The following is a 26,479-nucleotide window of genomic DNA, read 5'->3' as shown; positions in this document are numbered from 1 at the left end:
GCTGCAAAAAGACTTTTCAGCCTCTCAAAATTCACACATAAAGGTGCTTTGGTTTTGCTTTTGTTTTCCTGTAAATTTAGGGAGAAAAAAAAAGAGAAATAAATAAAGGCTTTAACTGCTAAAAGTCTGGGGTTCTCCTTGAGATTCAAATGCAAAGTGTACCAGTATCATGTATGTTAAAGATCTTTGGGCAACAGGCACTAACTGCAAAGCTGAGAATCTGAAAGAATTAAGTTCACTCTCTAACATTACCTTACAGACATTCCCCTTCACAAGTTTTTTGTTAGATACTTGAAAATGCTTTGGTTTACTCTGCTTTACACGGGGCTGGGGAGACTTTTCCTGCATTTCTGGAAGGACAAACGCTTACATCAATCTAGTGCTCCCTCTCTTGGCAACTGAACGAGGTGCAGTCGCTTCAGCCACAGCTCCCTCCCGAGACAAGAAAGAAAAAGTGTTAGAACAATTAATCAGCATGATTATAACATTTCTAAGCATTCAGAAGTGGGCAGCTCTTCAGATGATGAAATCTGAATGTTATGGCAAGGTTCTGTTTAAGTAGCTAAGGGAATTTTAACAGTTTCTTGATTAAGAAAACCTGAAGCTGACAGCTTCTTAAAATATTTCACTATACTCATTCATTTTGCTCAGCTTGTTTCCCCAATTTTCTTCAGCAGCTGATTTTCAAAAACCAGCATTTTGCTGCCTCAGGACTCCAATTAAAAGCTCTTTAGCTAAAAGCTCATTTATTAAACCTCTGTAGACAACCACGAACATGTCTGTACAGCAAGTTTACATGAAGGACGATGCTACAAAAGATACAGTGGCAATTAAAACAGACCCACATAAATAATTTATAAAAATACTTGAAATGGTGAAAATAGCACTGTAATCCCCAATTATTTTCTTCCAATTGTCAGGACTTTGATGTGGGAAATCTTAACATCGGACCTTTTTAAAAACATTCAGAATATATTAAACTTATCTACAGGGTAATTAGCAAAATGTATAAAGTATAGATTATTGTACAAAGGACAGATATTAAAAAAATCACCAATCCACCTGAAACTCAAGGACAATATAAATCTTAGCCAAAATAATGAACACCAAACCACAAACTCTGCATTTTAGAGTCTCGAGTATTGGCAAATAAAATGGTCTTAACAAATTGTCAGTCCTGTTATTCCTTAGTGGAAGCTTGCAATTTGGGAAAATTCCACATTTTCTGGCTGCACTGGTGGTCCTGGTCAAGATGGAAACCTGCACTGACTTCAACACCAAGGAAGAATAGGACAGACCTGCATTTGTCAAGATTTTCTCTTTTCCATAAGATGAGGGAGATTATCTGAGTTTGTAAAACTGGTGGGGAAACAGAAGGGATTTGGATATAAGAAAACAAAAGACCAGTTAAGATTCAAGTCTTTTTCTTTTGCTGGTTCCTTGGGGAGTTTTTTAACAGGCTTCTTATCCGTAGATAAACCCCAGTTGATTCTGCCATATTTTCAAACTCAAATGGTGTGATGCCTGCAGCAAACTTGCTCATGTCAGGAACAAGTCCAGATTTTTTCACAGATGATCCAGTGCTTGTGGGTACTTTATTACCAGCTGTGTTTTCCCCCTCATTAACCTCGGGGTTGGCAGCAGGCAGGGTGTCATCCAGCAGGCCTTCAGAAACTGCATTATCAGGATTTTCCTTTAAGTCAAGCAAACTGCCCTCTAGATTGGGACTGGTTAGAGAATGTTCATTTTCTGGGATCTGCTCACTGATGTCAGTAAACTCTGTTTCCACTGAGATCACTTTCTCAGGTGACCTGACTTCTGCAACAAGATCTGCTTCATTCCTGGCTGGGGATGATGTCAGGGAATTCCCAGTTAAAGGTGTGTCAACAGGAATATCAGAGTCACTGTTGGTGCTCTCTGCCTGCTCCAGCGCTGCCCAGATTAACCTCTGCTGCTCCTCCAGCTCCTCCAGGGTCAGCGTGTCCTCATCCATCACCGAGTCCACTATTTTGGGCTGAGGACTGTCACTGGCAGAGTTTGGTGGTGGGGTAGTCCTGGGGAGGGGAGAGTGGGTGGGGGTGGAAGGCTGAGGGGGTGTGAGTGGGGGTGTTCCTCGGGGCACAGGTGGAGGAGTGGACACGGATGGAGATCCAGGTGGCAGAGGAGGTTGGAACTGAAAACTGTTGGGAGTTTGAGATCTCTGTGCTCCTTCCAGATCTACAAAGAGATTAAAAGACACCTTTTAGAACCTGAAATCTAACCAGGACAAGATTCAAAGTGCCAGTGTTCTGATTAACTACCAGATTTATGTCTTCTCATCCTTGTTTTTCAGCTGAGACAGAACAAGCTTTGTGAGGCTTTTCATATCCACCAAAGCTATCTTTTTTGGGATTTTAACTCTGCCAGCCATTCAAGGAAAAAAAATTACTCTTGAAGTTATTAAGAACAAACCCATTCCACACTGAGACCCACTGAAGGACTCCTCATGGCAGATTTCAAAAGGAAAGCCAGAAGTTTCTCCAGCTGTTCTCACACTTCACACCGAATCCTCCTTGGAGTTTGCCTCATTTTTAAGAAGCTGTAAGCTTGCAATTTATGTTATTTCATCCAAATATTTAGGGATTTGGGGGTCTTAACAGAAATTTCTTTAGGATGCTCCTGAAGTAAAGAGGTCAGAATTTTTAACTTAACATTGCAATTGCTCTGAGCACACCTGAAACCTCCTGCTTGGTATTAGAAGATATAAAAAGCACAGTGACAATCACAGCAAATGCCACTGCAGCAGGACACTGCTGGTCTGTCAACCTTTAATTACCACCAAAATACTAACACACTGGCTTCTCCCTTGAACTCTCACATTCCAGTTCAGAGCAAGTTACTTTGAAAATAAAGTTGAAACTAAAAAAAGCTAAAATCAGAGTGACTGTACCAGAGTCCAGGTCCATGTCAGCTGCTGCTACCTCTGAAGTTTCTTCTCTTGGTCGCTTGGAATGACGGGACTTTGACTGAGGGGCAGCCCTTTTGCTGCTGGATTTTGGACTTGGCTGCAGAGAAATTATCCACAAAACCACAAAGAATTAGTATTATACTGTACAGAGTAACATTTCCAGCTGTAAGAATTAAAGCACTTTTGTAACTGTGCAATCATTGAGGGATGCCATGGCCATGAAAACCAAGCTTCTCATTTATTAGGGGAATCAGGAACTTCCAGGCTGTGTAAATTCAGAGCAATTTTTTTCCAAAGTGCTTACAAATCTTTGCACAACCGGGATCTGCTTATATTAAGTGTAATAACAGAATTAATTTTAAACATGAAGCCATTTTTTGTTAAAACAGATAAGCCAGATGAGCACTTCATCCTCACTAGGTCAATAAAGTCTGTCCCCTTGTGCTGAAAGAAGATAAAAGCAAGAAAACATCATGACCTACACTAACTAAAAGAAAACATTGGGTTTCTTAAAACAAGAAGATATATTCACCTCCTGATAATTAGAAAGGTAGTGAGCAAAAACATCCTTCTGTTGAGATGGCTGCATGGGGATGGAACCAAACATCTGCCACTCCTACAGCAAAAAGAAAAAAAAAGAGAAAAGAGAAATAATGTTGCATATGATTAGTTAATAACACTGAATGAAAAAACACTAAATGGGCAAATGTAAAGGTGTTAATGCACAAGTGCTTCTTTTTAATGCTCAGGCATTCAGAGCAGTGATGGAATTCACTGACAGGAGGTTAAAATGCTTTTGAAGATGAAAGTGCAGCACCCACAGGAGATTTCTTTGGTGCTCTGTGCTTAAGAGGGCACTCACTATGTGGCTCTTCTGCTATGACTTGTTTAATTCCAGTTGTTACAGAGCTTTGCAGGGGTTGTGCACTGGTCTGATGTAATTTTTGTGATCAAAATTATAATTATGGGAACACCCACAGTGATTTTCATATTCCAAGAACATTCAGAAAATTTACAAGTACAGAAAAATCAGCCCTTCATGTGTGAAGCTTTGTGTTTAAAAAACACCAAACTATCTTTCTAGGCTCCTGTTGGTCTCATAATGGAAATAATGCTCACAGAAGCACTGTCAGACCCTAGCACAAGAATCAAGACAAGTATCAGTTGTCACCTTAATTACAACCCCCAGCCCCAAAACAAGGGCTTAAAAAGAAGAAACTCTTAAAAGGGAATTGTCAGATGCAGATACAAAACATTAACTCTTGGCCAAAAGCAATTCCTGGCACTCAGCACATTGTTTAGAAGGCAGAGAAAGCTACTTACATCTGGGATCCCACTGGGAGTGGATATATTAAAACCTGGGTAATTTATCAACTTGGACACATCATAAGTGACACGTTTGGGCCGGGGAGAGCCCTCATCTTCTGCTTCAACTTCACCTATAATGGAATTTAATTATTATTGATGTTAATTAAGAACGCCACTGAAAAAAATCCACAGGATTTAAGAACAGGAGTTTGGAATGGAAGTACTGATAGAAGGTTTTGAAATCCAGAGAGGCAGGAACACTGACAAAATCCATCAGATACATGCATGAAACCTCCCTAGAAACCTAACTGGGTATTCCTACACAACTGCTCTTCATGTACCACTGCCACCCTCAGAATCTGGCATCAGGACTGTTGTGAGATGCAGCAAAAAAAATGCTCATTAGCAAAAACATGGTCAATTACTTAAGTTAGGTTCCAAGGAATGTGTTGTTTGCTTGCTAGTGGGTTTGTTCCTGTGTAAGAGCAATTTTTTGAGGACTATGGCTTCTCCAATGAAAAATAAGAGAAAAGGGGAGAGGAAATTGGACAAGAAGAAATCTGCAAGTCTTGCAATTTCACAACTCCAGGTTCCAACAGTGAAATCCCACGGACAGTTTCCCATCTTTGCAACACAACCATGATGGAATTTATTTTGTTGTTACATCACAGCTGATAAAAGGTGTATTTTTACTTTAATAAAATGACTTGATTTGCAATTTTCTCACCCTTCCACGAGGGAGATGAAGGTTTACAAACCAGTCACTGCATTATCTCCTGAGGAGGATGCAGCCAGCACACAGCCCCACAGCAAAGCTGCATGCCAGCCCCACAGTGCTCACCTTTGCCATCATACAGAGCCAGCCCTGAGTGCTCCATCTCAGCCTCCTTGAGCCAGCCCGGGGGGTAGCCCAGCTGCCGCATGCGGTAAATGAACGGGGGCAGGCTCTTGTCTGTCACACCAAGGGCATCCTGAAGGACCCCACTGAGCCAAGAAAGCAAACAGAAGACAAAATGGCATCCAGAAAAATCCCTTAATTGGTGACAAAAGGTTAGGAATGTTTTGTGGAGTTTTCAGCTGTCAAGGTAAAATAGCTGAGTTGTAGCTCAAAGTGTGTTGTATTTCCACCTCAGGTATAAATGAAGATCAGATCTGATATTAAACAGAACTTTTTGCCTTGCTGATATGCTTAAACACTTTATTAGATTTAATTCTACACCAAGAAAAACATACTTGACCTGCTGCTTCTGACTCCTGGCCTTGACTGCAGCTATCAACAGGAAGGGTGGACCTTGACATGAATTTACTGGTGATTTTTTTGGAGACTGCCACACAATACTATGATTTCTCTGAACACTTTGAACAGAGAGGAAGGGACACTCAAAGCTCAAAATGTGCAGACTTTTGAATACATTTTTAGTGGGAATATAATACAATTTGAGAAGTCAAAGAGTAATATTTATCACCCTGCATTAGAGAAAGGGTAGGACTGTCAAGCCAGCAGTGAGTTTTCATTTGAAAGATATCTATCTCTACAATTTATTCAAATTCTATTTAACAAATTCTAACATAAGACTTAAGAGCAGCAGGTGGACTTAATAAACTGGCAATTAAAATCTGGCACTCCAAAGGCAGAAGATGTATTCCAGAAAAGCAAATGGAAAGAAAAGAGATACCTAATTACTCCTGGCTTAAATTTTCCAAACCTCTCTTCTACTTCTTCTGCATGGTAACGCTGCTGAAAATTCTGATTGCTCGAATCACCACAAGCTTCCAAAAACTCCTTTCTCTTCTCATTTATACGAGCTGCATTTCGTGGCTTAAAGATAACACAATTGGGAAGTTTAGAGTTGGACAACTCACAATTTATGCACTCCTTCACCCAACACCAAGCTTGGAGAGCAGCAGGCTTTGGAATGCTGGTGACTTTACCTTTGGGCAGTCCTTCATTTGATGGTCTTCAGAACCACAATTGAAACAATGAGGTTTGGGCCTGCTTGAAAAATGCACAACAAATTAAACCTGAAAACAACTCTGCAATGTTAAATACACCTAATTATTTTCATTCTTGACAGATTTTAAGGTTTAGACTTGAGAAAGGCAAAACCAAAAGCAAAGACTGCTGATGTCATGTGCTGTCTTCTGCTCCTTTTAAACTTATATCAGTCCTTAACTGGAGAATATTGCTGATTGCACAGTGCTAAGGAGAACACTGGAAAGGAGGAAAGGGCAGAGGGAAATAGGAAATGGTGTCATCTGATCCCTTCCACAATACTGGGAATCAGCAGAAACAAACAGCAGAGCACAAACATTTCTTTGGAAAGTCCTGGCCCACAGTTTCAAGTAATTCATTTTGTGAAACTGCCCTGAAAACCTGGAATGGAACTGCAGCTGGCTTCAACTTAAATCTTCCTTGTGAATTCACACCATGGCAGGAAACATTTGCAATATTACTGGGGTGAAATACCAAGATTTTAGAGGAAGATTTATTTTCTGAACATTCATTTTTACTGAATTAGGATGGGAACCAGAAGTGGAGACAAAAAGTGTCCAAGGTAACTCCAGCTGGAAACTGAATTTCCTTCACTTCTGACCTCCCACAAAAACTACACCATCAACTCTCAGATCAGCCTGTCTTAAAAATCTATCAAATAAGTCAGACAGGAGTTGTTCTACAGAACAGTAACCATGACACAACACCAGTGCAAGGAAGACAAACCAAGCACTAAAAAGACAAGAAACAGAAGAACTAAGTAAAAAAATTCAGAAAGTTTTCACTGACTTTAGGCCCTTCCTAAAGAAACTCAATAAAAAGACAGATTCACTGACTGCAACGCTCAGCTCTGGCTTATTTAATTTAAATATTGCTCAAGTATGTCCAAGGGTTTATTAACTGGGCAATAATCACAGAGTGCATTTGAACTTTTCAGCTCAAAACTTTACATTTAAGAATAATACAAACCTTTTGGGTTTTACTTGTATTTCTTGTCCATCTAGGGAGAGAATCTGGCTGAAAACTTGCTGATATCTTTAGATTTCAATAAGGAACTGCTACTGGATGAAGCAAAATTTCAATTTTGTTTAAAATACCAATGAACACTGAATAGTGCTTTGAACAGAACACTGACTTAGCTGCATTAAGTTACAAATGGCTCCTTGATATGAAGTCCTGAGTATAACCTATATATAACCTATAAAGTATTTGCTAAAGTGAGCTTTTGCTGCTTCCTCCTACAAATTTCTACCCCATACTTTATCAGCACTTGCTAAAACTACAACAGGCAGAAATTTCCAGATAATAATTCCGAAATGTTTCACAGTAATCTTATTAAACCACACTTTGATAGAGTTTCAAAATGACAGGTTCACTGAGAGCAGTACTGTGGTGGTTTAGAAGCCAGTGCTTGATTTCACTCAGAATCACTTCAGCCACAATTAATGTGGCATTTAAGGAGAAATTCCCATCAGGCATCTACTTCCTTCACCCAGAGTTTGGGAGATTGTAAATTTGCAATTGATGTTCAGATACCAGTAATTTTCTAACACTGACATGATCTTAATTACAAGCTTAAGAACTGGATATTGCAGAAATGAACTCTGAAACTGCTTCTTGTCCTGAGTCCTTCCAGGACAGAAACAACACTGGAAGCCAGGGGGGATGCTGTTACTTGAGAAATTCCTTGTCCAATTTCTTTTGTCATGGAAGACATCAATATTAAAAAACATTTCAACATTTCCCAGCTTCTTCAGCATTTCCCTCAATTCCACTTTTTAAACATTGCCCTTAATAAGCAACAAAGAACCAGCTTTAAAATGGATGCATGTTAAGAGCATACCATAATTAAATTTTAAAATTTAATTTGGAAAAAAGCATTTCACAGCCTGTCTGAGCTTCCCAAACCCTTTTCTTCTCCCAAAGAGTAGATTTTATGGAGGGAGAATACTTATTCAATCTGCAATGAGCTGTCATTCCAAACCTGATGAGGGACAAGGAAATCCCAAAATTCCCAAGATTTATGGAGATAAGGCATTCACTCTCAGGATAGCAATCAGCAGGTCAATTATATCAAAATACTTATTTGTTTTGAATAAAAAAGCCATTAATGACTCATTAAATCACCCCATCTATAATGACTGGTATGGTTTTGCTAGAAACACAATCCACTGAAGAGAATTTGAGTTCAATTTACCCACTGGAATTCTTTGGATTTGACACATGGAAAAAAGAAAGGTGTTTTAGCAAACAGGATACTTAGGTATTTTCCCATCTATAATGAGTGGTATGGTTTTGCTAGAAACACACAATCCACTGAAGAGAATTTGAGTTCAATTTACCCACTGGAATTCTTTGGATTTGACACATGGAAAAAAGAAAGGTGTTTTAGCAAACAGGATACTTAGGTATTTCCCATCCTTCTGTCAGCTGTGGATTCTCATTTAAAATTGGCTGTCCCAGTTTATCGAGACAAAAATTGGTAAAATACAGAACACTTCCTACAACCTGCAGAAAAAAAGTCAGAGAATTGTCAGAAATGTGTCAGTACTTAGGTGAGATTGGTAGCATTTCTAGAAATTTACAGTGCTTCAAACACTTCCAGGCTTTTTTCCCCCATTCTCTAAGAATTTACAATTAATACAAGCCCAAACCTGTATACATAAGATTTTTTTTGCACTGCTGTAGCCCAAACATGCTGAATTTAAATTTAATTTATCAGTGTAATAACAGCAATTAAGAGATCTTATTTTAATGGCAGTGTACAGTCAATGTGGAGAGTGAAGAGTCAGACCTACCATGGAAGAGCACAGTCAAAAACTTACACTAAAAGCTTCTTTCACTTTTTTAGCAGAACTTGAGCTGGTTCCTTTAGAGTCCTCTTCCAAAACAATGCTGGAGGGCTGACAGGGAAAGCAAAACCAAAAAGAATTCACTTCAATCAACCTGAATTAGTGACGTAAAAGGCACAGAATGAGGGGTGCAGCTTCTCCCCTTCCACCAAGAGCAGGATGGAGATGTCCACGTCAGTCATGAAGCTTCCCACAGCCCAAAGCATGACACAGCTCCTTTGCAAGGCTTTCTTGATGAGAAACACACTGCAAAATTACATTTTCATTCTCAGCAAAAAAGCCAAGGGAAAGACAGAGAGAAATGTGCCATTCCACTTTCGCTCAAAGTAAATGCTGAGTTAAGAATAAAAATTTTAAACCAGGAAGAGAAAGGGTAAATTTTCAGATTCTGTTGTTCTTCTGTTTTCTTATATATACTTGGAGTTGGGCCAAACACTACCAGAAGATACATGAAGCTTTCTTCTTAATTATTTAAACCAACTTAATTAATTTAATAATTTTCTTTCACTGATAGTTAATTAAATTAATTTTGTTTCACTGAAATTTCACTAGGGACAATTTTCAAGAAGCATTTTCATGGGCAGAAAGGCTCTTTCCTTTCTCTCTATTTTTTGGAACAAACAGTTGTAAAACATTTATTTGACATCTACTTAATTTGATTTTTGTCACTGTTTAACAGTGCAATATTTCATTATTCTCATTACAGGGATGGAGAAGCAGCATTCTGTAACAATGTTGTTTAAAACAATTTGTTTTAAAGTACCTGTGGTTTAGCATTCAAGTGTGATTTTTCTTGTTCACTTTTCTTCTGCTCTTCATATTTTTGAACTAAACTATAAATAAAATCTTCAATTTCTTGATGATATCGCCTGAAATTAAGCAGAGAGATGAAGACTTGAGCAAAGCTGAAACAAAGGCAAGCTATCTCTTTTCTTAAGCACTTATCATTCACTAAATAACTGAGAAAAGGTGAAAATCCAATTCTTTATTGCCCCCTCTCAACCCCCACCAACACAAATGCAATCTGATTTTGAGAGGACAAGAGTGTGGCAAAAAATCAACCCAGAGGCAGGGAAAAATTAATTTCTTCTGTTTTACCCACAACATTCCTGAAATTCAAGCTGCTCTTCAGACTCACTCCAAGCTCCTGGAAGTCTCCCTTCACTTCATGGCCAAAGCAGATATTGTTGAGGAACACAACTCTGGCACACTGCCCCTTATCCCTTCTCCCCTCCAAGCTTTCCATAGTTCATGTTACTGAATAAAATCTACATCCACAATCTGGGCACAGCACTGTTAGATCCAAACAAACAAAAAAAAAAGCCCCCATTTCCCCATTTTTTCATACTTACTTAGTAATGACATTGTTCATAAATAAAATCTGCAACAGAGGTCCATCAACTTTGGGGTTTTCCACGGAGATTCCACTGGAACAGCACAGAACACAGACAGTGGGTACAGGAAATATTCCCCACCAGTTTTAGCACAGCTCAGGCTGGACCCCGCAGGGGGAGGAAGGTTTGGTCAATACAAAAATCTGTATTTTTAAGTCCACTTAACAGAAATTATCCTCTTAAGCAAAGCAGGTTGGTGTGAGGTGGAAGGAGAACAAAACATCCACCCAAACTACAGAAATATTTAATTCAATTCTCTTTCTGATATTATAATTTCAATAAACTTACACAACCTTCTAACTACAATTCATTCAACCATTTGAGTGTAATTTTTTCTCACTGCTGAACTTATACATCAAAACTGGTTCCCTGAAGACCCAGATACACACAAATAAATAAAAGTTAACAGCAACACCAACTGAGTTCCTGCTAATCAACTCCAAAGAACTTTTCAGGAACTGGAATGGCATTTTAGAAGCCCAACACCTGAACAGGGATTGGGACATGGAAACAAGACCAAGGGAGTTTCATTAAACAGATACACACAAATAAATAAAAGTTACAGCAACACCAACTGAGTTCCTGCTAATCAACTCCAAAGAACTTTTCAGGAACTGGAATGGCATTTTAGAAGCCCAACACCTGAACAGGGATTGGGACATGGAAACAAGACCTGGCAGATTGTTACCACAGACAGCTTTTGTCTTAGATAAACTGTATTTATATATACAATATAAGTATCTTCTTTCCATATAATTCATACAGTGTTTCAAGTCAGCATTAACATACCTAGGACGAGTCAGAATTCTCAGCTTCCTTTTAAGTTCCTGATGTTAACTTATTGTTAAGGACTATGATTTTCTTTGGAAGACACAAACCCACACCCAAGGCAAGAAAACTGAGCAAGAGTTTCACAGAACAACAAAAGGGGTTTGAGTCCTTCCCTTTCACTGCCCAGGGATTATTTAAAAACCCACCTGTTGCTGGAGAAACATAACAAATTGGAAAAAAAGGGGAAAAAAAATGAAAAGAGGACTAGCTGTGACAATCCAAATAGTGCCATTCAATACATGCAATGATTATATTAACAGATTCATAGTATTTTATTTTATAAATATCTGTGATCATCATGAAAAGAAAGGTAATGGTATGTACTTGTAAATGGGAAATAAATCATAACACGTTTCAAATTCCACTCTGCTGCAGCGGCAAACCCAAAAACCCTTTAGAAAACCTGTCACAACTGAACTATTTGTAATTATTCGTACTGAGTTAAAAGGCAGAACCAGTGAGAGCCGTTTCAACAGCCGGGCCCGCACCCCGCACCGAGCCCGGCCGCTCGGGGATAAAAGTTTCCACGGAAAACGTGCTCTGAGGGAGCCGGGAGCAGCCGGAGCTCCCGCACCGCCCAGCTCAGCCTCTCCCCCCGGAGCCCCGGCGGAGCCCGAGGGTTCGGTGCCGCAGCCCGGGCAGGAGCGCAGCCCCTGAGGGCCGGGAGCGGCTGGCCCGGAAGGGAACGGGCGGCAGCGGCGCGCCCGCCTCCGCGCCCGCCGCGGGCCCTGCCTCTCCCGCCAGGATATTCTCCGCCCGCAGGCGCTGCACGGTCTCGTCGCGGTCGCGCAGCCGCTCGTAGAGCTGCAGCAGCGGGTCCGGCTCCTGCAGGGCGGGCGGCGAGGGCGGCCCGGGCTCGCCCTCCAGCTGCCCGAAGAGCTCGCGGTCCCCGAAGTCCACCTCCGCCGCCATCTTGGCCGCCGCAGGAAGGGCGGGGCGGGGGGCAAAGGGCGGCGGGAAACGCGGGGCGGGCGGGACGTCGCACGCCGCGGACTACAACTCCCAGCGTGCATCGCGGCGGCCGGCCACAGAGCCCAGGGGACCAAGAGGCGCGGTGCACGCTGGGAGGTGTAGGCGGCGCGGCGCTAAAGCCGGGCCGCAGCGCTGCTCGTACTCACAATGGAGGACGCGCTCCTGCCTCCAGAACCGGCACCGCTCCCGGTTCTGGAGATTTTCTTCCTCTTCTGAGAAGGGGAGAGCGGTGGAGAGAGATGCGGCAGCATGCAGGCCAAAAGTATTTGAAATAGGGTATGTATCAGCCCCTCACTCGTATATTTTAAGCAAATCCTACTTCAAAAGAACCAAAGCAAAAAAACCTCCTTAAATTTTCCCTTTTCTTAAATGGTTTATGGGAGTTTGGCCCAAAGGACAAATTACTATATGACCTTAGAGAAAAAAAAAGTCTTTATTATTAACCAGTTTTTTTGCACTGGATTATGTGCCTATTGGCCCAGAGCGCTAAATAACATCTACACAATGTTTCTTTCATGTTTCAAGAATTGAAAATAACTGTACAAGGTTAAAGTACAAAAGTACACAAGACAGTGGACACGAAATATCCATGTATGAGCTCTTCCCATCTGCTGCTTGGTTTGAAAAGTAGAACTTTAACTAAAAAATACTGTCCTCCTCTAGTTCTGTCAAGTTTAATGGAAGTGGGTATAACCTGATTACAACACTAACACCAGTATCACTAATCTGATATTTACAAAAAAAATTGTATTTTTCAATAAATTAAAGTCAATGCAACACCCATGCAAGCTAGAATGCTAGCTTTTTGGTGAACAAGGACCCAACATGTGAACAAGAACCTTCCACAGTCTCAAACTTCAAAACAGCCTTTTTTGTTTGGTTTTTTTTTTTCATTTTTCAAACTGCATCCATTCCTCGCATAGAAGATGTGAACCCCAATCCCATTCCTCTTTGTGTGTGAGTCTGTGATCTCGCCATTTCATACTGTGCATCCAGATTTCTGAACACCTCCTCCTGCTGCTTCAGGGTTTTGTAACTCTCCTCATCCACGGAGCTGCAGCCAGCCTCATCCTCGCTCTGCAAACACAACACAGACATCAGCTCTGGCCAAGTGAGCCTCACTAATTCTTACAACATTAGGAGTTCCAGCATTTGGGTTTATTGCTGCAACATTCTAGTGCAGAGCTTCCCTCTCAAGAAACTCACCAACACCCAGTTGATTTTTGAATTAAATTCAAGTTTAGATGCTGCTTTTGAGCTTAATAAATGCTTCAAAATTCTTAACTACATCAGGTTAACTTGAAATCTTTACTGGGTAAGGTACACTAAAATACAAAGTGAAATCGTTATCTTGCAATTAATAATCTTAATTAAATATTCAGAATTCTTTACCTTAATGCCCATCAGTTTTCTGAATTTAACATTTTGGTCCTTGTTTCCAAAATTTAGTTTTTCCCATATTTCTGCAGACTGTGATTTATCCTGTTCAGATTACAAGAAACAAAAAAGTGTCACCTTTTTACATAAGATTCCATTAATAGCACAATAGAGCAGCAAGCAAAGGAGCAGTGCTAGAGACAAAGCCATTCTGTACCAGGGCTGGAAGTGAAAGGTTTCCAAGCCTGACATTCCTCCTGCAGCATCCTCACAGGAGCTCTTTGTGAGGGAAGCCCTCCTAACCATGAGGTTCAAAACTCAGATATGTTCCCTCCTTTGGCATTTCCAAAGGTCTGGAAGCTTGGTTGGAATTCAGGTTTGAAGTAAATTATGGGAAAAAGAATTTTTTTATTGGAACTGATCAATACACAGCACAATTCAGGAAGAACTGCCCAGAGAGCCCTCAGGGTTCTCCTGCCCTCCCTTTTGTCTCCCACCATTGCCATGGAAACTGGTTTGTTTTTCACATCTGATGGAACAGCCTGTAAAGGTAAGGGAGCTTGTTGTGTAACTGCTGCAAGACAGAAACCAGCCTAACAAACACCTCTTTACCAGAGTAACCAAAGCAAAAATACTAGTATTTAAGTGGCCATTTTTTTCACAGTATCAGCAGGCAAAAGCTCTACTGAAATCCAGCAACTTTCTGAGAAGGCAACTGCCACAGCTGTCTTTCTTACTTCACTCATTGCAAGGCATTTGACAGAGCACAAAGGATTATTTGCATTCATGGGTTTTGTTTGGGTTAATCTTGCATTACTCTGCTCCTGATAAGCCACCAGCAAGGTCAACAGACTTGCCCTTGAAGAGGACACAACCATCACGTGAGAAATCTCTGCAGTCCCAGAAAAGAGGGGTTTTACATTCCATACCTCAGCCATCCCTTCCCAGTAAAGGGAGACATCTGGGTTTGAGGTTTAGTTACAAGCTGTAGGTAAACTCACAAAAATAACACTAAGATCCAATTATACCTCTGAAGCTTTAGGACACTGAGGGTTTCCTTGAGTCTTGTGTCACAACCATTTATCACTGAAGCACTAATTATCTTTGTCCTTTCACTCCTAAATCACAGGATATTCTGAGTTGGAAGCGACCCACAAGGATCACCAAAGTCCAACTCCCAGTTTTACTGTCAGGATGATATTAAAACTTGCTAAGAAATATGAAAGCTGGAAGTAACACTGATCAGCATCCTTAAACTGAGTGCAGGATATTCCCAAACAAGTTGATGAAGGTAAGAAAAGCCAACATTACCCCTTCCTTTTTGCCTTGCCAAAGCATCTTCCGCTTTTTCTCTTGCTCAGCAAATTTCATGGGGTTCACTGCTGCTGGGTTGTAATAGCTGGGCACAGCTATGCCAGTCTCTGCCAGGGCCTTGGCCTGGAGCGCTGCCATCTGAGCTGCCATGGCAATCTGGGGGGTCACCTGTGTCCCCGAGGCCAGCAGAGCAGCGACGTTGATGACGGAGCCTCCCGTGGCTGCGGCCGCTGAGGAACAAAGGGAACTTGCCAGAAAGAACTTTGGGGAAAACCCCAACACACACAAAACCCAACCACCAACCTGCCCCAGAACCAAACAAAAAAGCCAAACCCCTCAAACACTTCCCTTCAATAGAAGGGGAAGTGCACAGATAACAAGTGAAGGATAAAACACATGTGATTTCTCAGCTAAGGAATATGTCTCCAGGAGTTTTAGTAAAACAGGAACTTGAAGTGAAACTAATGCACTTTGTGGTTCTAAATACCCCTGAGCAAACAGCAATCCAATGACCATCATGAAATCACTTTAACAGTCAAACATACAACATTTTTCTCGTACACTCAGCAAGTAATAAGAAATCCCAACAATTTCTGTTGGGGTTTTGTTTCTTATATTTAGTTTTGGTTTTGTTTTTTTTTTAACATTTCTTGTTGTTGGTTTTCTCATTAACAATTCCATAAAGACAACCTGCCCATGTGCTGGATAAGACTACAAAACTCCTGTAACATAAACCTATCTATCTTCACTCATACTATTGCTCAGGAATTCATCTAATACACATGCACTACCTGCAGCCATTTCCTGTTGCTTCTGTTTTTCAACCATTTCCTTCTCTCTCTGCTCTTGCAATTTCTTTGCTCTTTCCAGCCTAGAGAGATACATGAAAATAAAATTATTTAGATGTGCAAAATCAACATCAGGAGCTTATTTGTGTCAAATATCATCAAAACCACCACAATTTCTGACCTTCTGGCTAAGGCTTCCTGTGCATCCATAGCTGTGTTCCGTCCCCGGAAAGGCGGCGGGCTCGGACTGCGGCTGTGGCTCCTGCTGAACCTTCGCGGCTTTTCGATTCTCTTCTTTCGCTCTCTGGAACCAAATTTAACAGTTGCTAAAACAATGAAGGTACACATGCAGCTTAATACTTCATCAAGTATTTGATCACATTGAAAATTTATGCTTTATGATTCATTGGAGCTCTCAAGAAAAGCTTTCAGAGAGTTTATATTGCAACAGTCGCCTTGTAAGAACACAGCTAAAACTGAAGATTTCCAGCTGTAACAGAATGTGCAATTTGGGTATTCATTTACCCTCCCATACTCAGTGTTCAGAACAAATAGATCTGCTCTAGAGATTCTACATCCTAAGGAAAATCATCTAATTTCTGGTAAAAATTGCAAGAGAACTTGAATTAATCAAGCCAGAAGAATGTTTTAAAACCATAAGAGACCTCAAAGCACTGTAATTATGCTAATAAGAAGCATTTTGAAGAGGCCCCATTTAAGAAGTGGAATAGTACTTCAGGAAATTACTATTACTCTCCCCTCTGTATCCTCTTCCCTAAATGTGCTTTGAGGGACTCTATTAAGCTGAACATTTGATTTGTGTTGAGTTTCTCTTGGGAAGAGAACTCTGAAGCACAAATTACCTGGAGCATGACCATGTGAAAAGAACCCAGTTAAAGTGTATTTTTAAGCAAAATACCAAAACATTCAGTTCAACTCTTCCTCACTAACCTTCTCCCCACCTCCTTCCAAGCAAGAAACATTCTTAGAACATCTATACCTAATCCCATCTAAACAACAGCTGCCCAAAACACATATAAAAAGTGCTAATAGCAGCAGTTCTCTGTGCCAGGATCATCACTCCCTGCAGTGCAAGAGATAAGGGTTTATCCCAGTTTAAGCCTCTGACTCTGGTGTTCCAAACAAAGAAGTCACAGACACTGGAAGTGCTCAACAAAGGTTAATTCACAGGAGATATCACTCACACTTTTCTCCGACTTGCCATAACCAGTAAGTTGAGATGCACAGAGGTGTTTCTGTATTTTTTTAACTCAAATGTTATTATCACTCATTTGGGGCAACAGCTAACTGGGGATAATGGCTAACTTGACAACAGCCACTTTCCATGGCATTCAGATTTTCTCTTCTGTTTGCAACCAGGGCAGCATCTATAACATCATGAAATGCAGAGTGAAGTTACAAAAAGATCCTTGTTTACATGACAAATCTGGTAGAATACAAAGGAGGCAAGACTTATCTTTTCAGAGAAGATGACAAGATGCAGATTCAGGCACTGGGAAGTGACAGATCTGCATTCCTGAGATAAGATGTAATGCCTGTTTCAAAGATACCTTCATTTTTCCCCGTGCTGACTACTGTTGTTTGGTCTTGTCTTTGGTCTGTGATGCTTTATTGCACTGGTAAACATCAAGGAAATAAATATTTGAGCTTTTGTATTAAAGTATTTCCATTTGAAACAAGCAGCTGCTGTCATGTTTTCCACCTAGCACTTAATCAGAGCCAAACAACTAAAGAATTGCCAGGAGGTTTTATGCACTCACAAACCAAAAGATTGCTTTAAATGCCCATGAGAACAAATCCCCTGAAAATCTGAGTTTGAGATTATGCAAAGAACCATCAAGAGAAGGTCAAACTCTGTTATTTACAAATGTTTGTCACAGCCTGCTCACTGTAACACAACAAAACCTGCATGTCAGGAATGAGGGAATTCCCTTCATAGGTAAGTTTTAACAGGTAGACTTCCACATCACATTTTTCTGGCTTGTGCAGAGTTTGCCTCGAGGACTGCCCCACAAGTCACCTTTTCTAGGCTTTGTCTGAGCCCTGAACTTGATGAAGTGTTCTAGTTCCAGATAAAAAAGACTTGTGCCTCATTTACCTCCATTCTCTAGGATTTGTGAGACACAAACATAACTTAAAGCAAAAGGAGTCTTGCAGTATGTCCACCAGCATCCCACAAGGCCTGTTTCCAGCTGGAAAAATTCCTAAGCTATGACTATCCCTTACTTTTTCCTCCCCCATTTCATGTTCTGTGTCAGGTAATTTGAATTCCACTGCAGAAGCCAAAATCTGTTCTGGAACATGAAGTTTTCATGGGACCATTACACACAATGTTCAAAGTGACTTTTAAACAGAGCACATTAGCTACAATAACTGGAAAAACCAGGGAGCTGAAGCCTTGCACAACATGCTGAATGTAGCTTAAATACCATCCATTGAATACAAGTAACTGAACCAACTGCAGACCCAGCTCTACTCACCCCAGCTCAATGTTTGGTAGAAAGTGCATGTCAAAAACATGACACAAACCAGGTAATTCAACTACTTCTCCAGAAAGGTAAGTCTTCTGACACTTTCACAAGGGATGCTGTAGCATTACACGAGTGTGATGGTTAAGACTCCAATGTTCCACTGTAATGCTGAGTAGTCATAACCAGTCATAGAACAATTAAAAATATTCTGGTGAAAACACTATTAAAAGAACTGGAACAGTCAACACTTTCTAGCAGCTCTGCAGGGACACTGATTTTCATTCAAACTACTTTCAATAAAACAACTGCAGCAGTCATTAAGTTGCATTTCAGCTTCACCACTGAGAAAATCCTACAGGGCATTAAGAATGCAAAGGTGATACAGAGACTCTACACCAAAATATTGAATCCATTATCACTACTGAAAAAATTAACTTCTATACAGTGATGAAAATGGCAACTCCAGCATATCCCAGGTGAGGTATGGAAACTCAGCTCTGTCACACAGACTCAGACCAAACCAGTATGTGTCTAGATCAAGTGCTTCTAGAATTTAAGGAAGAAATCAAAGCACTCGGGAGAAAAATTAATGTGATAAATATTCTCAAGCTGCACTTGACAAAGAGGAGCTGGTAATCACTAACACTGAAGAGTACATTCATACCAGAAATAATCCATCTGAACCAAAATTTATCTTAACACCACACCAATTGCAACTTCACAGAAAAATTAAGTTGACTTTGTGGAGCTGATCAGAATGATTTATTTATCTGTTCTGACAGCCAACGATTCCCAGTTAAACTTTCCTTTTATCATATATACACAAACTGAAGGGATAAATACAGCAGTATGCCAACCATGCTACTATTGTATCAAACACAGGAAAAGGTCACCTGTATCTTATTCTACACTTCTTTCCACTTAAATACTATTGCAAACAAGAAGTTACACTATGAAAAGCCAAGAGCTTGATACGCTTCAACTGTCTAGGAAAAGTGTTTCTGTAAGGCCAAGCAAACCGCCCAGTCATGAACCCAAAAGCCAAACACATTTACCTGCACTGAACAGACATGAACTGGTAAACCCATCACATCAGCCCACCACACAATGTCCAACCAAACATCATCATGTATATGGAAGGTAACACATACCTGCTTCTGCTCCTAGATCTGCTTTTACTTCTGCTTCTGTGTCTGTGTCTAGACCTTGATCTAGAGCGAGATCTGATGCGCCGCTTTCTCTCTCTGCTGCGGGATCGGGATTTTTTCCTATCGCGACTTCTACTGCGGTGACGTCTGAAACACACGGCCCCAACTCTTACACGTGTGCTCAAAATGCACTTTGTACTTAAGGACTCACACAGGGGTTCACCACCACAGGGCCAAATGCATCAGGCAGAGTGGGGAGACTGCAAACTACACATGGAAACGCTCATGCCTAGAACGGGTTAAGCTGTAGGTCTAAGGCAAAGGAACCACCAGCCACACTGAGCTGCAGAGTTCTGTAAATAACCATACTCATCAACACTGCTATTTTTAGTTGTTCATTAAAGTATACACCTCAAAACCAATACAAAGCCTAACTAATCTGATGCAGGAGTCTTAAATCCAAGGCACCACAACCCTGCTCCTCTCTATGGTATTCTGAGACCTCTGGGAAGAGGTGAGTGCCCAAGCTGCAGCCTGTGGGCCACCTCCAGTCCCTCAGCCTGCCATTAGCCAAAGCTTGTTCCTTGCTGCACATCCCCCAGCTACAAAGGGAGAAGTTCTGCTGGCAGCAGCCTGCTTGTCCCAGGCAATTTTCCTACCCTCAGAACTGGTGGGTGGGCTACCAGGCAAGCACTCCCTCTGGAGGATGTCACTGTAAGGTGTATTTGCTTTCCTGTCACTGACAATAAGGTACATTTAATAATCTGTTTCGTATTTTCTATACCAATTATAAATGTGAGACACATCCCTTTATGAAGTCTTAGTGCAATTTTGTACTTTTATTTCAAAGTAATCTGCAAAATAACTATCTACAAATGCAGTACCCAGTGAAAACTGAAACATGCAACATGAACTGATGCTTTACAACAGGTCAGGAATGGAACTCTACAGTAATTCCAAACATGGCTTTTGGAAATGCACTCACACAGCAATCACATCAACAACTCACCTTTCCCGAGACCTGGATCTGGAATGACTCCTCCCTCTGGACGATTTTCTGTCTTTGCGTTTATGCCTCTCCTCACCATTTTCAGATGAATTTAGGCTATCTCTTCCCTTGTCAGAAGAATGCTCTTTGTCATTGTGATCTTCAGATTTGTGCTTCTTGGAGGACTTCTCTTTGGATTCATGTCTTCTTGCCTGTTTTAAGAAGAAGTTGGTTCTTTCAGGAAAATAGTGCAACAAAGAGAGTTAGTATGGGTATCAGAAGATAAAAATGCTAAGTTGTGATGCAACATTAGTAACCTTAGGAGTGTGACTCAATCAAGAGCCACGGCTGCTTTACCTAATGCCACCAACTACCCAAAACTGTAAATGCACACTATCATTTTTCCCCCTTTTTCCCTCCTCCCACTGTCTAGAAAGGATTTTTAAGGTATCCATCCAGGTATCTTTACAGTGCTTCCATAGAAGACTCACAGCATTGTAACAAAAAACCTGTCATTTTCAGTTACTGTCCCATTCCAAGAACTTAAGTACCTATCTTAAAGAGCCTGACAATTTATGAATATGCATATATATACACAAACACAGTTGCAGTGATTATTTAATATTTCCTGAGCCTTCCATGTAGAAAATTACTAAAATCCACATGTAGTTCCAGACAAACTATTTTGCTTTTAGAACCAAAAAAAAATCTTCTAGTCATCATTAGGTAATTATTTTCTAGAGCAAAACTCTCTTCAGTAACTTCCAACAGTTTTTACAAAGCAAGGTGATCATTTACATGGCTGACATCCCATTTTTAGTATTTCAAATGAACATGCATCACTCAGACTTCCCACAGTAGTTTTAAATTACAGATATGCTGTTCCACTATACCGCAATTCCTTCCTGCAGTGCCTCTTAAAAAAAAAAAAAAAAGATTCCTTTTTATAGCTGCAATGCCAAAAATATTTAGCAAGGTCAGGTCTGATTTTTGCCAGTGCTTTCCTTAGACTAAGTCGTGACATCAACGCCCTTTCTTAATATACCCAGTGTGTTCTGAAACCTTTCTGGCACAAAAGCATAGCCCACGTAAGTCTTATGTTTAAACACTGTTCTGCTCAAGGCACAAACTAAGCATGATACATTCATTTTAGATAAATCCCAATTATTCAGGAGTTGTTTGGTTTTCTTGCTTATCTAAATATGTTAACTATGCACAAAATCTTTTCTTCCATCAGAACTCTCTCTCAAATGAGTCTGAAGAAGATGCTATAATTGGTTTCTGCCCATTTGCCCAAGCCTAATTCTTTATTAATATGTATCCATTTCTAAATACATTTGATTATTGTTCTTCAAGTAAGCAAGAATATTACATAATTTTCCTGCTTTCACAGTATTTTACTCTTAGTTCCTTTAATAATCAGTTCTTACATCTGAGGTTACCTGTACACTAATTTTAAGCATATATTTATAGAAGTAGTTGTTCTCACATACATACTAAAAATTACTGATATTCAGCATTTAGTCTACAGACAGAGCTTAATGTTGCAAATGAATGACAACAGTACATCTACTGTGGGAGATCATTTCTCATCTGTTCACTCTGCTAAATAAATTGTGTAAGATTAGATCCAACAGCCTGGCAAAGCACTGGACAGGATTTTTAAACACATTTTTTAATAATTAAAGAGTCTTAGAATTTTTTAAATCACATTTTCCAGACACACACTTAGTAATAAAACCACCATTATATCCCATAACGGATTTAAGATATTTTTAAGGGAAATATGAGTTTGAATGACTAATAGTTACCTTATCATGAAGTAGGCTTATAATTTTGCTATCTGAGTCTGCAGCGTCTTCAGTTCAGTCTCTTCGCGCATTAGCACGCTGAGTATGATTTATTATAGAAATGTTATCATGTGAGCTAAACAATATATTATTCAATTTCACAAAAACTCGCCTAGATTTTTCTTTTCTTTCCTCCTTTTTTTTTTTTTTTTTTTTTAACAGAGCTTCCATTGGAATAGGAGAAGGAGAAGTTCCTGACCCGGGTTTGAGGTTATAAAGTGCCTTATCTGTTCCAGCTATTGCCCCACATGGCTTAAGCTTCTTTATGACTATTTTGATGCTCCTGCTTTGCTTGTTTCAGCTCTTCTCTGGTGTGTGAGCCAGTTATTTTTAAGGCATTATTGATGCTGTCTCTTCTCACTCCCTATATATTCACACACACTTATTCATTTATTTTAAGAGACAGCCCTCTGAAATTTTTGCTGCTACTGTCACATTTCCAGCTGACTCAGCTTGTTTGTCAAGCTGTGACAGCCTTTACAATTAAAGGATGCAATAAACAGAGCTCGGTGTGATGGCAAATTACTTTTAATACACCTAAGTAGACAGGTATGTGTTATTCAAAGTCCTGACCACTGACCAGGAACAAGGCCACCAAAGGCTTTTGGATAATGGAAGCTCTGTAAAAGTGTTCAAGAACACCATTCTACTTCTCCACATGAACTCTCTCTTTTGGATGTTTCCACAAAAGTTTTTTAAAAAAAAGAAAAAAAAAGAAAGAAATTAAGTTACTAGTTTCTGAAAGCATTTTCTATAAAACTATTACCTTGTCAACATGATGGCTGCAATCATGCTTCACTATGAAAGGCTCTCCATATCCATTTTAAGCTTAAAGTTCTCAATTTCTCGTACTTACCATAAAGTCATTTATATAAGTTTACACATATGTGCATTACTATAAGATACTTTTTAAGATGTACAATTACCTAAACGCTACAAAGTGTTAATTACCTCTTTGCTTCTGCTCCGGCTTCTGTGTTTTCTTCCTTCCGTGTCTGGAGAAGAAAACATTTACTGTCATTTACCAAGATAAAGAAGAGATCACCTGCCTATAATCTTTCTAGCTCCTTTCAATTATTCCATCCCTCAAAGTCAAGATTTAAAAAACAAACAGCATTATTTGAGTATCTACTGCAGAAAGCAAACTCTGGCTGTTAGTCCCAGTGCTTTGCATTTATTTAAGCTCTGACAGTGAAAAACTAACCCACATCACACTCCCATCATGTTCTTCTGCCAGGTAACCTTATTCTTGTTACAACTGTGCAAAAGTATCCCACAGTCTAGGCTTGTCTAACAAAATGAAACAAAATGGGACAGTTTCCTGTTTGGTGTGGTCTGACCATGCCAACACTGATAAGACCTTTTCCCTCAACAGATTCAACATTCAGGATACACCCTGGAAGTTAGCAGATCCATTTTTTCCCCAATTCCAACAAGTCACTAGGGCTCAGTCTGCCTATTTTTCCCCAAATTGCTCCTGAGGGAATTCAGCTGCACGGGCAATCTGCTCCCACCCAGCCCGTACCTGACTTCCGTCTCCTCTCCCTGGACCGTGAGCGCGACCGCGAGTAATGATGCTTTGATGTTCTGGGAGAACTGGAGGCGTCTGATTGTTCCTTCTTCTTCTCTCTTTCTGGAGAGGATTTTTCTGGGACTACTCCATCTCGTTCTGTATCACTACCCTACAGAGAATTTGTAAGAAACAGAAGCTTAGGACTGAAAACCAAGAAAAAACCAATTTACCTCCTGCTTTCTCTGAAGATATATCTGATTTTTTCATTGTAAAGACAATGCTGTGGTCACCCCATGTTTAGGCAAGAGCTTTATAGACCTGCAGTGAACTGTTTAACTGCATGCAGATTGGTTTTTCAAGATTTTAATAAAGAGAACTGATACAAAGTTCACCTTTTGCTCACTACATTAAACTGTATTTTACTTTTTCCATGCACTTCTGAGAGTCTCAGTAACACTAAATTCTGAGGCAGAGTTTTCTCTAAATGGTGTTTGTAGGTCAAGCACTTTTTAGCATTTCCATGCCCAGGACTGCTTAAGGTCAACACTGTCCCAACAGGTCTGAGTGACCAGTTTGGGCATTACTGAGGCACAAAACCCCCAGAGCTCTGAAGCATGACATGAACTCTGAAGGGAAATGCAGGAAGGTGCATTAGGGTCAGACAGCTCACTCTGGAATGAGGAAACACCTCACCAGTATCTCTGCAAAAAGATTTATTTGTAGGAGACCACACACAGGTCACTTACACCTGTTCCAAGACCACATTTTTACCAGATAATGAAAATCAAGATGTTCCCTCTGCTCCTTCTAAACACTGGCCTAGGAGGATTAAATAAAATACCTGACTTTGTGAAATCAAGATATTCTGTGACTCAAAAAAGGAAAACCTCTCAAATGTTCATTTATATCCACTGCTTTGAAAATAAGGAAGCTACTTTGTCTTAAACCACACCAGCTATTACAAATTGTCATTAATACACTGTGTGCTAATAGCACACTTTCTTCATGACACACACACGTAAATATTTAGATTTATGTTTCAGCTACTACTATTTACATTGTGAAGTTATTTGAGAAAATGAGAATATGAGCTAGGAGTGTAAATCTGGTGGGATTTAAAGCACACTATCCAAGTGAAACTGAGCCCACTGCCACCACTTCCAAGGCTACCAATCTCAATATTTACACAGTGCTGCTCCTTAGTGCCCTTGTGCTCTGCACCTGAGGGAAACCTGTGCTACAGAAAAAAACAGCAATTAAAAACCTGACAGAGTTCACTGAGATTATTCTCAGTTCTCAGACTGGCACCAGGCTCAGTGTTGCCTTGAAGAAGGCTCTCACCTACACTTTAGAAGAACCTCTAAATGTAGTAGTAGCATCTTTAAGTGCAAAACCAAAGTACACAATTAAAGTACTTTTACAGAAAAATGTACCTCATTCTTAACAGCGTAAGTTATATAACAAAAAAAAAATCCCAAAATCATTATATAAGAATTAATTTTCTCCAGAAGTTTAAAGTTCTCCTGGCTCTGTTTCACCACTGATCAAACTTTCAACACAAGAACTTTAACTAACAGATTAGACATCGCAAAATGCTTAAAGTCAGCTTTAAAAAGTTTTATCACTTTCCAGCTCTGTTTGTTTGTTGGTTTTGGGGATTTTCTTTGCACTCAAAACTATTTAACAACTTTTGAAAAAAACGACCATATCAGGTTAACTCTCTGATAACTCTTACTGAGTCTTCAACGCAATTAAAGGCGAAATATCTTTGTACACTACCAAATCACAAAATTTTTTTCAGAGAAGACAAAACCACACTTAGACTCTGCTTGAACATGAAGGGATGTGGTAACTACAGCAGAGGAGTTTCCCATCGATATTAACCATAAAAAGCAGGATGAGAGCGAATTAATTGAATGAAAAAAAAAAAAAAAAAAAAAAAAAGGAAAAAAAAAAAAAGGCCGTGACCAAACACAAAGGAAAAGGGCGAAGAAAAGGAGAGAAAGGAAAATTTAGCACGGCAGGTCGCTCCCCTCACAGGGAGCGACACACAGTCCTCACGAGAAACGCCAGTACGGCCACAGCACTTCTCCCCAAAGCCACGGATCCACCAGGGCTCAGCCCCAGGGAGTCTTCTCCTCTCCCCAGGCCCCGAGGAACGGAACAGAAACTTCTGGAGACGGCGATTGAAGCGGCGGGCGCAGCGCGGCCGCCCCTCCCCGAGCCCATCATGGCGCCGCAGCCCAAGGCGCGGCGGGCGCCATTTTGTGCCTCCGCGCACACGGCTCCCGACCGGGCCCTCCCCGCCTCTGCCCCCCGCAGCCCCTTCCCCGCCACCCTCGCCCCAAAATCCGGCAGCGACCGCCGCTCACCGCCATGACCGAGCGCCCGGGCCGCCGCCCCTCAGCAACGTCCTCGCAGGGCTCGACCTCCCTCGGCTGCGCGGCCACAGCGATCGCGCGGCCCCGCCCGCCCTCACTGCGGGTGCCCGGATGTGGCGCCGGGGGGAGCGCGGGGGAGCGCGGTGCTTTATGGGCCGGGGAGGCGCCTTCGCGTTCGAGGAGGTTTGGCCGCCACCGCGACCCGTTGAGCCTGTCCCGGCTCCCGCCAAATTGAAACCGGGGAGCGGCCGAGGGGGCGCGGTGAGGGGAGCGGGGGGACCGTGAGGGCACCGGAGTGTCAGCGGTGAGGGCAGCGGGGGGACCGTGAGGG

At 40.9% G+C, this 26,479-nt stretch overlaps 3 protein-coding genes across 12 annotated transcripts in view; 1 reads left to right on the top strand and 2 right to left on the bottom strand.

The window, feature by feature from the left end:
• Positions 1-727: 727 nt before the first annotated feature.
• On the bottom strand, positions 728-12,270 carry ZCCHC8 (zinc finger CCHC-type containing 8). 6 transcript variants are annotated; one of them, XM_039724288.1, is made up of 14 exons: positions 12,075-12,270; positions 11,284-11,326; positions 10,453-10,527; positions 9,864-9,969; positions 9,074-9,151; positions 8,653-8,756; positions 7,218-7,283; positions 6,188-6,251; positions 5,932-6,074; positions 5,097-5,239; positions 4,271-4,386; positions 3,480-3,563; positions 2,930-3,044; positions 728-2,217 (listed from the first exon to the last, which is right to left on the bottom strand). In XM_039724288.1, exons 1-14 carry the CDS (start codon positions 12,235-12,237, stop codon positions 1,415-1,417), a joined length of 2,103 nt encoding a protein of 700 aa, XP_039580222.1. In that variant the 5' UTR covers positions 12,238-12,270; the 3' UTR covers positions 728-1,414. The 6 variants fall into 6 exon arrangements, with proteins under 6 accessions (XP_039580222.1, XP_039580223.1, XP_039580225.1 ...); XM_039724289.1 differs by having other exon boundaries at positions 6,188-6,248; XM_039724291.1 differs by lacking the exons at positions 8,653-8,756; positions 9,074-9,151; positions 9,864-9,969; ... (1 more) ...; positions 11,284-11,326; positions 12,075-12,270 and adding an exon at positions 8,446-8,464 and having other exon boundaries at positions 6,188-6,248; positions 7,218-7,309.
• Positions 12,271-12,711: 441 nt separating this feature from the next.
• On the bottom strand, positions 12,712-26,325 carry RSRC2 (arginine and serine rich coiled-coil 2). Of its 2 annotated transcripts, none has more exons than XM_039724297.1 (10): positions 26,140-26,325; positions 23,780-23,936; positions 23,206-23,249; positions 20,426-20,616; positions 19,420-19,563; positions 15,958-16,080; positions 15,780-15,859; positions 14,986-15,218; positions 13,690-13,779; positions 12,712-13,374 (listed from the first exon to the last, which is right to left on the bottom strand). In XM_039724297.1, the coding sequence occupies exons 1-10, from the start codon at positions 26,143-26,145 to the stop codon at positions 13,195-13,197; spliced, it is 1,248 nt and encodes a 415-aa protein (XP_039580231.1). In that variant the 5' UTR covers positions 26,146-26,325; the 3' UTR covers positions 12,712-13,194. The 2 variants fall into 2 exon arrangements, with proteins under 2 accessions (XP_039580231.1, XP_039580230.1); XM_039724296.1 differs by lacking the exon at positions 26,140-26,325 and adding an exon at positions 22,216-22,293 and having other exon boundaries at positions 20,426-20,638; positions 23,780-23,876.
• The window catches only part of KNTC1 (kinetochore associated 1), a 31,323-nt gene continuing 31,089 nt past the window's right edge, over positions 26,246-26,479 (top strand). For 3 of the 4 annotated variants that reach the window (XM_039724283.1, XM_039724286.1, XM_039724287.1), the window contains exon 1: positions 26,246-26,409. In XM_039724283.1, the coding sequence (XP_039580217.1) occupies positions 26,260-26,409 (150 nt within the window). In that variant the 5' untranslated portion in view covers positions 26,246-26,259. Of the gene's footprint in view, positions 26,453-26,479 lie in introns of all 4 variants that reach the window. The other variant, XM_039724284.1, reaches the window with a different exon arrangement.

The sequence above is a fragment of the Passer montanus genome, unplaced genomic scaffold (genome assembly GCF_014805655.1).
Source record: "Passer montanus isolate IOZ18808 unplaced genomic scaffold, ASM1480565v1 scaffold53, whole genome shotgun sequence".
In the NCBI taxonomy this organism is placed as follows: Eukaryota; Metazoa; Chordata; class Aves; order Passeriformes; family Passeridae; genus Passer; species Passer montanus.
This window is presented reverse-complemented; position numbering and strand designations above follow the sequence as displayed.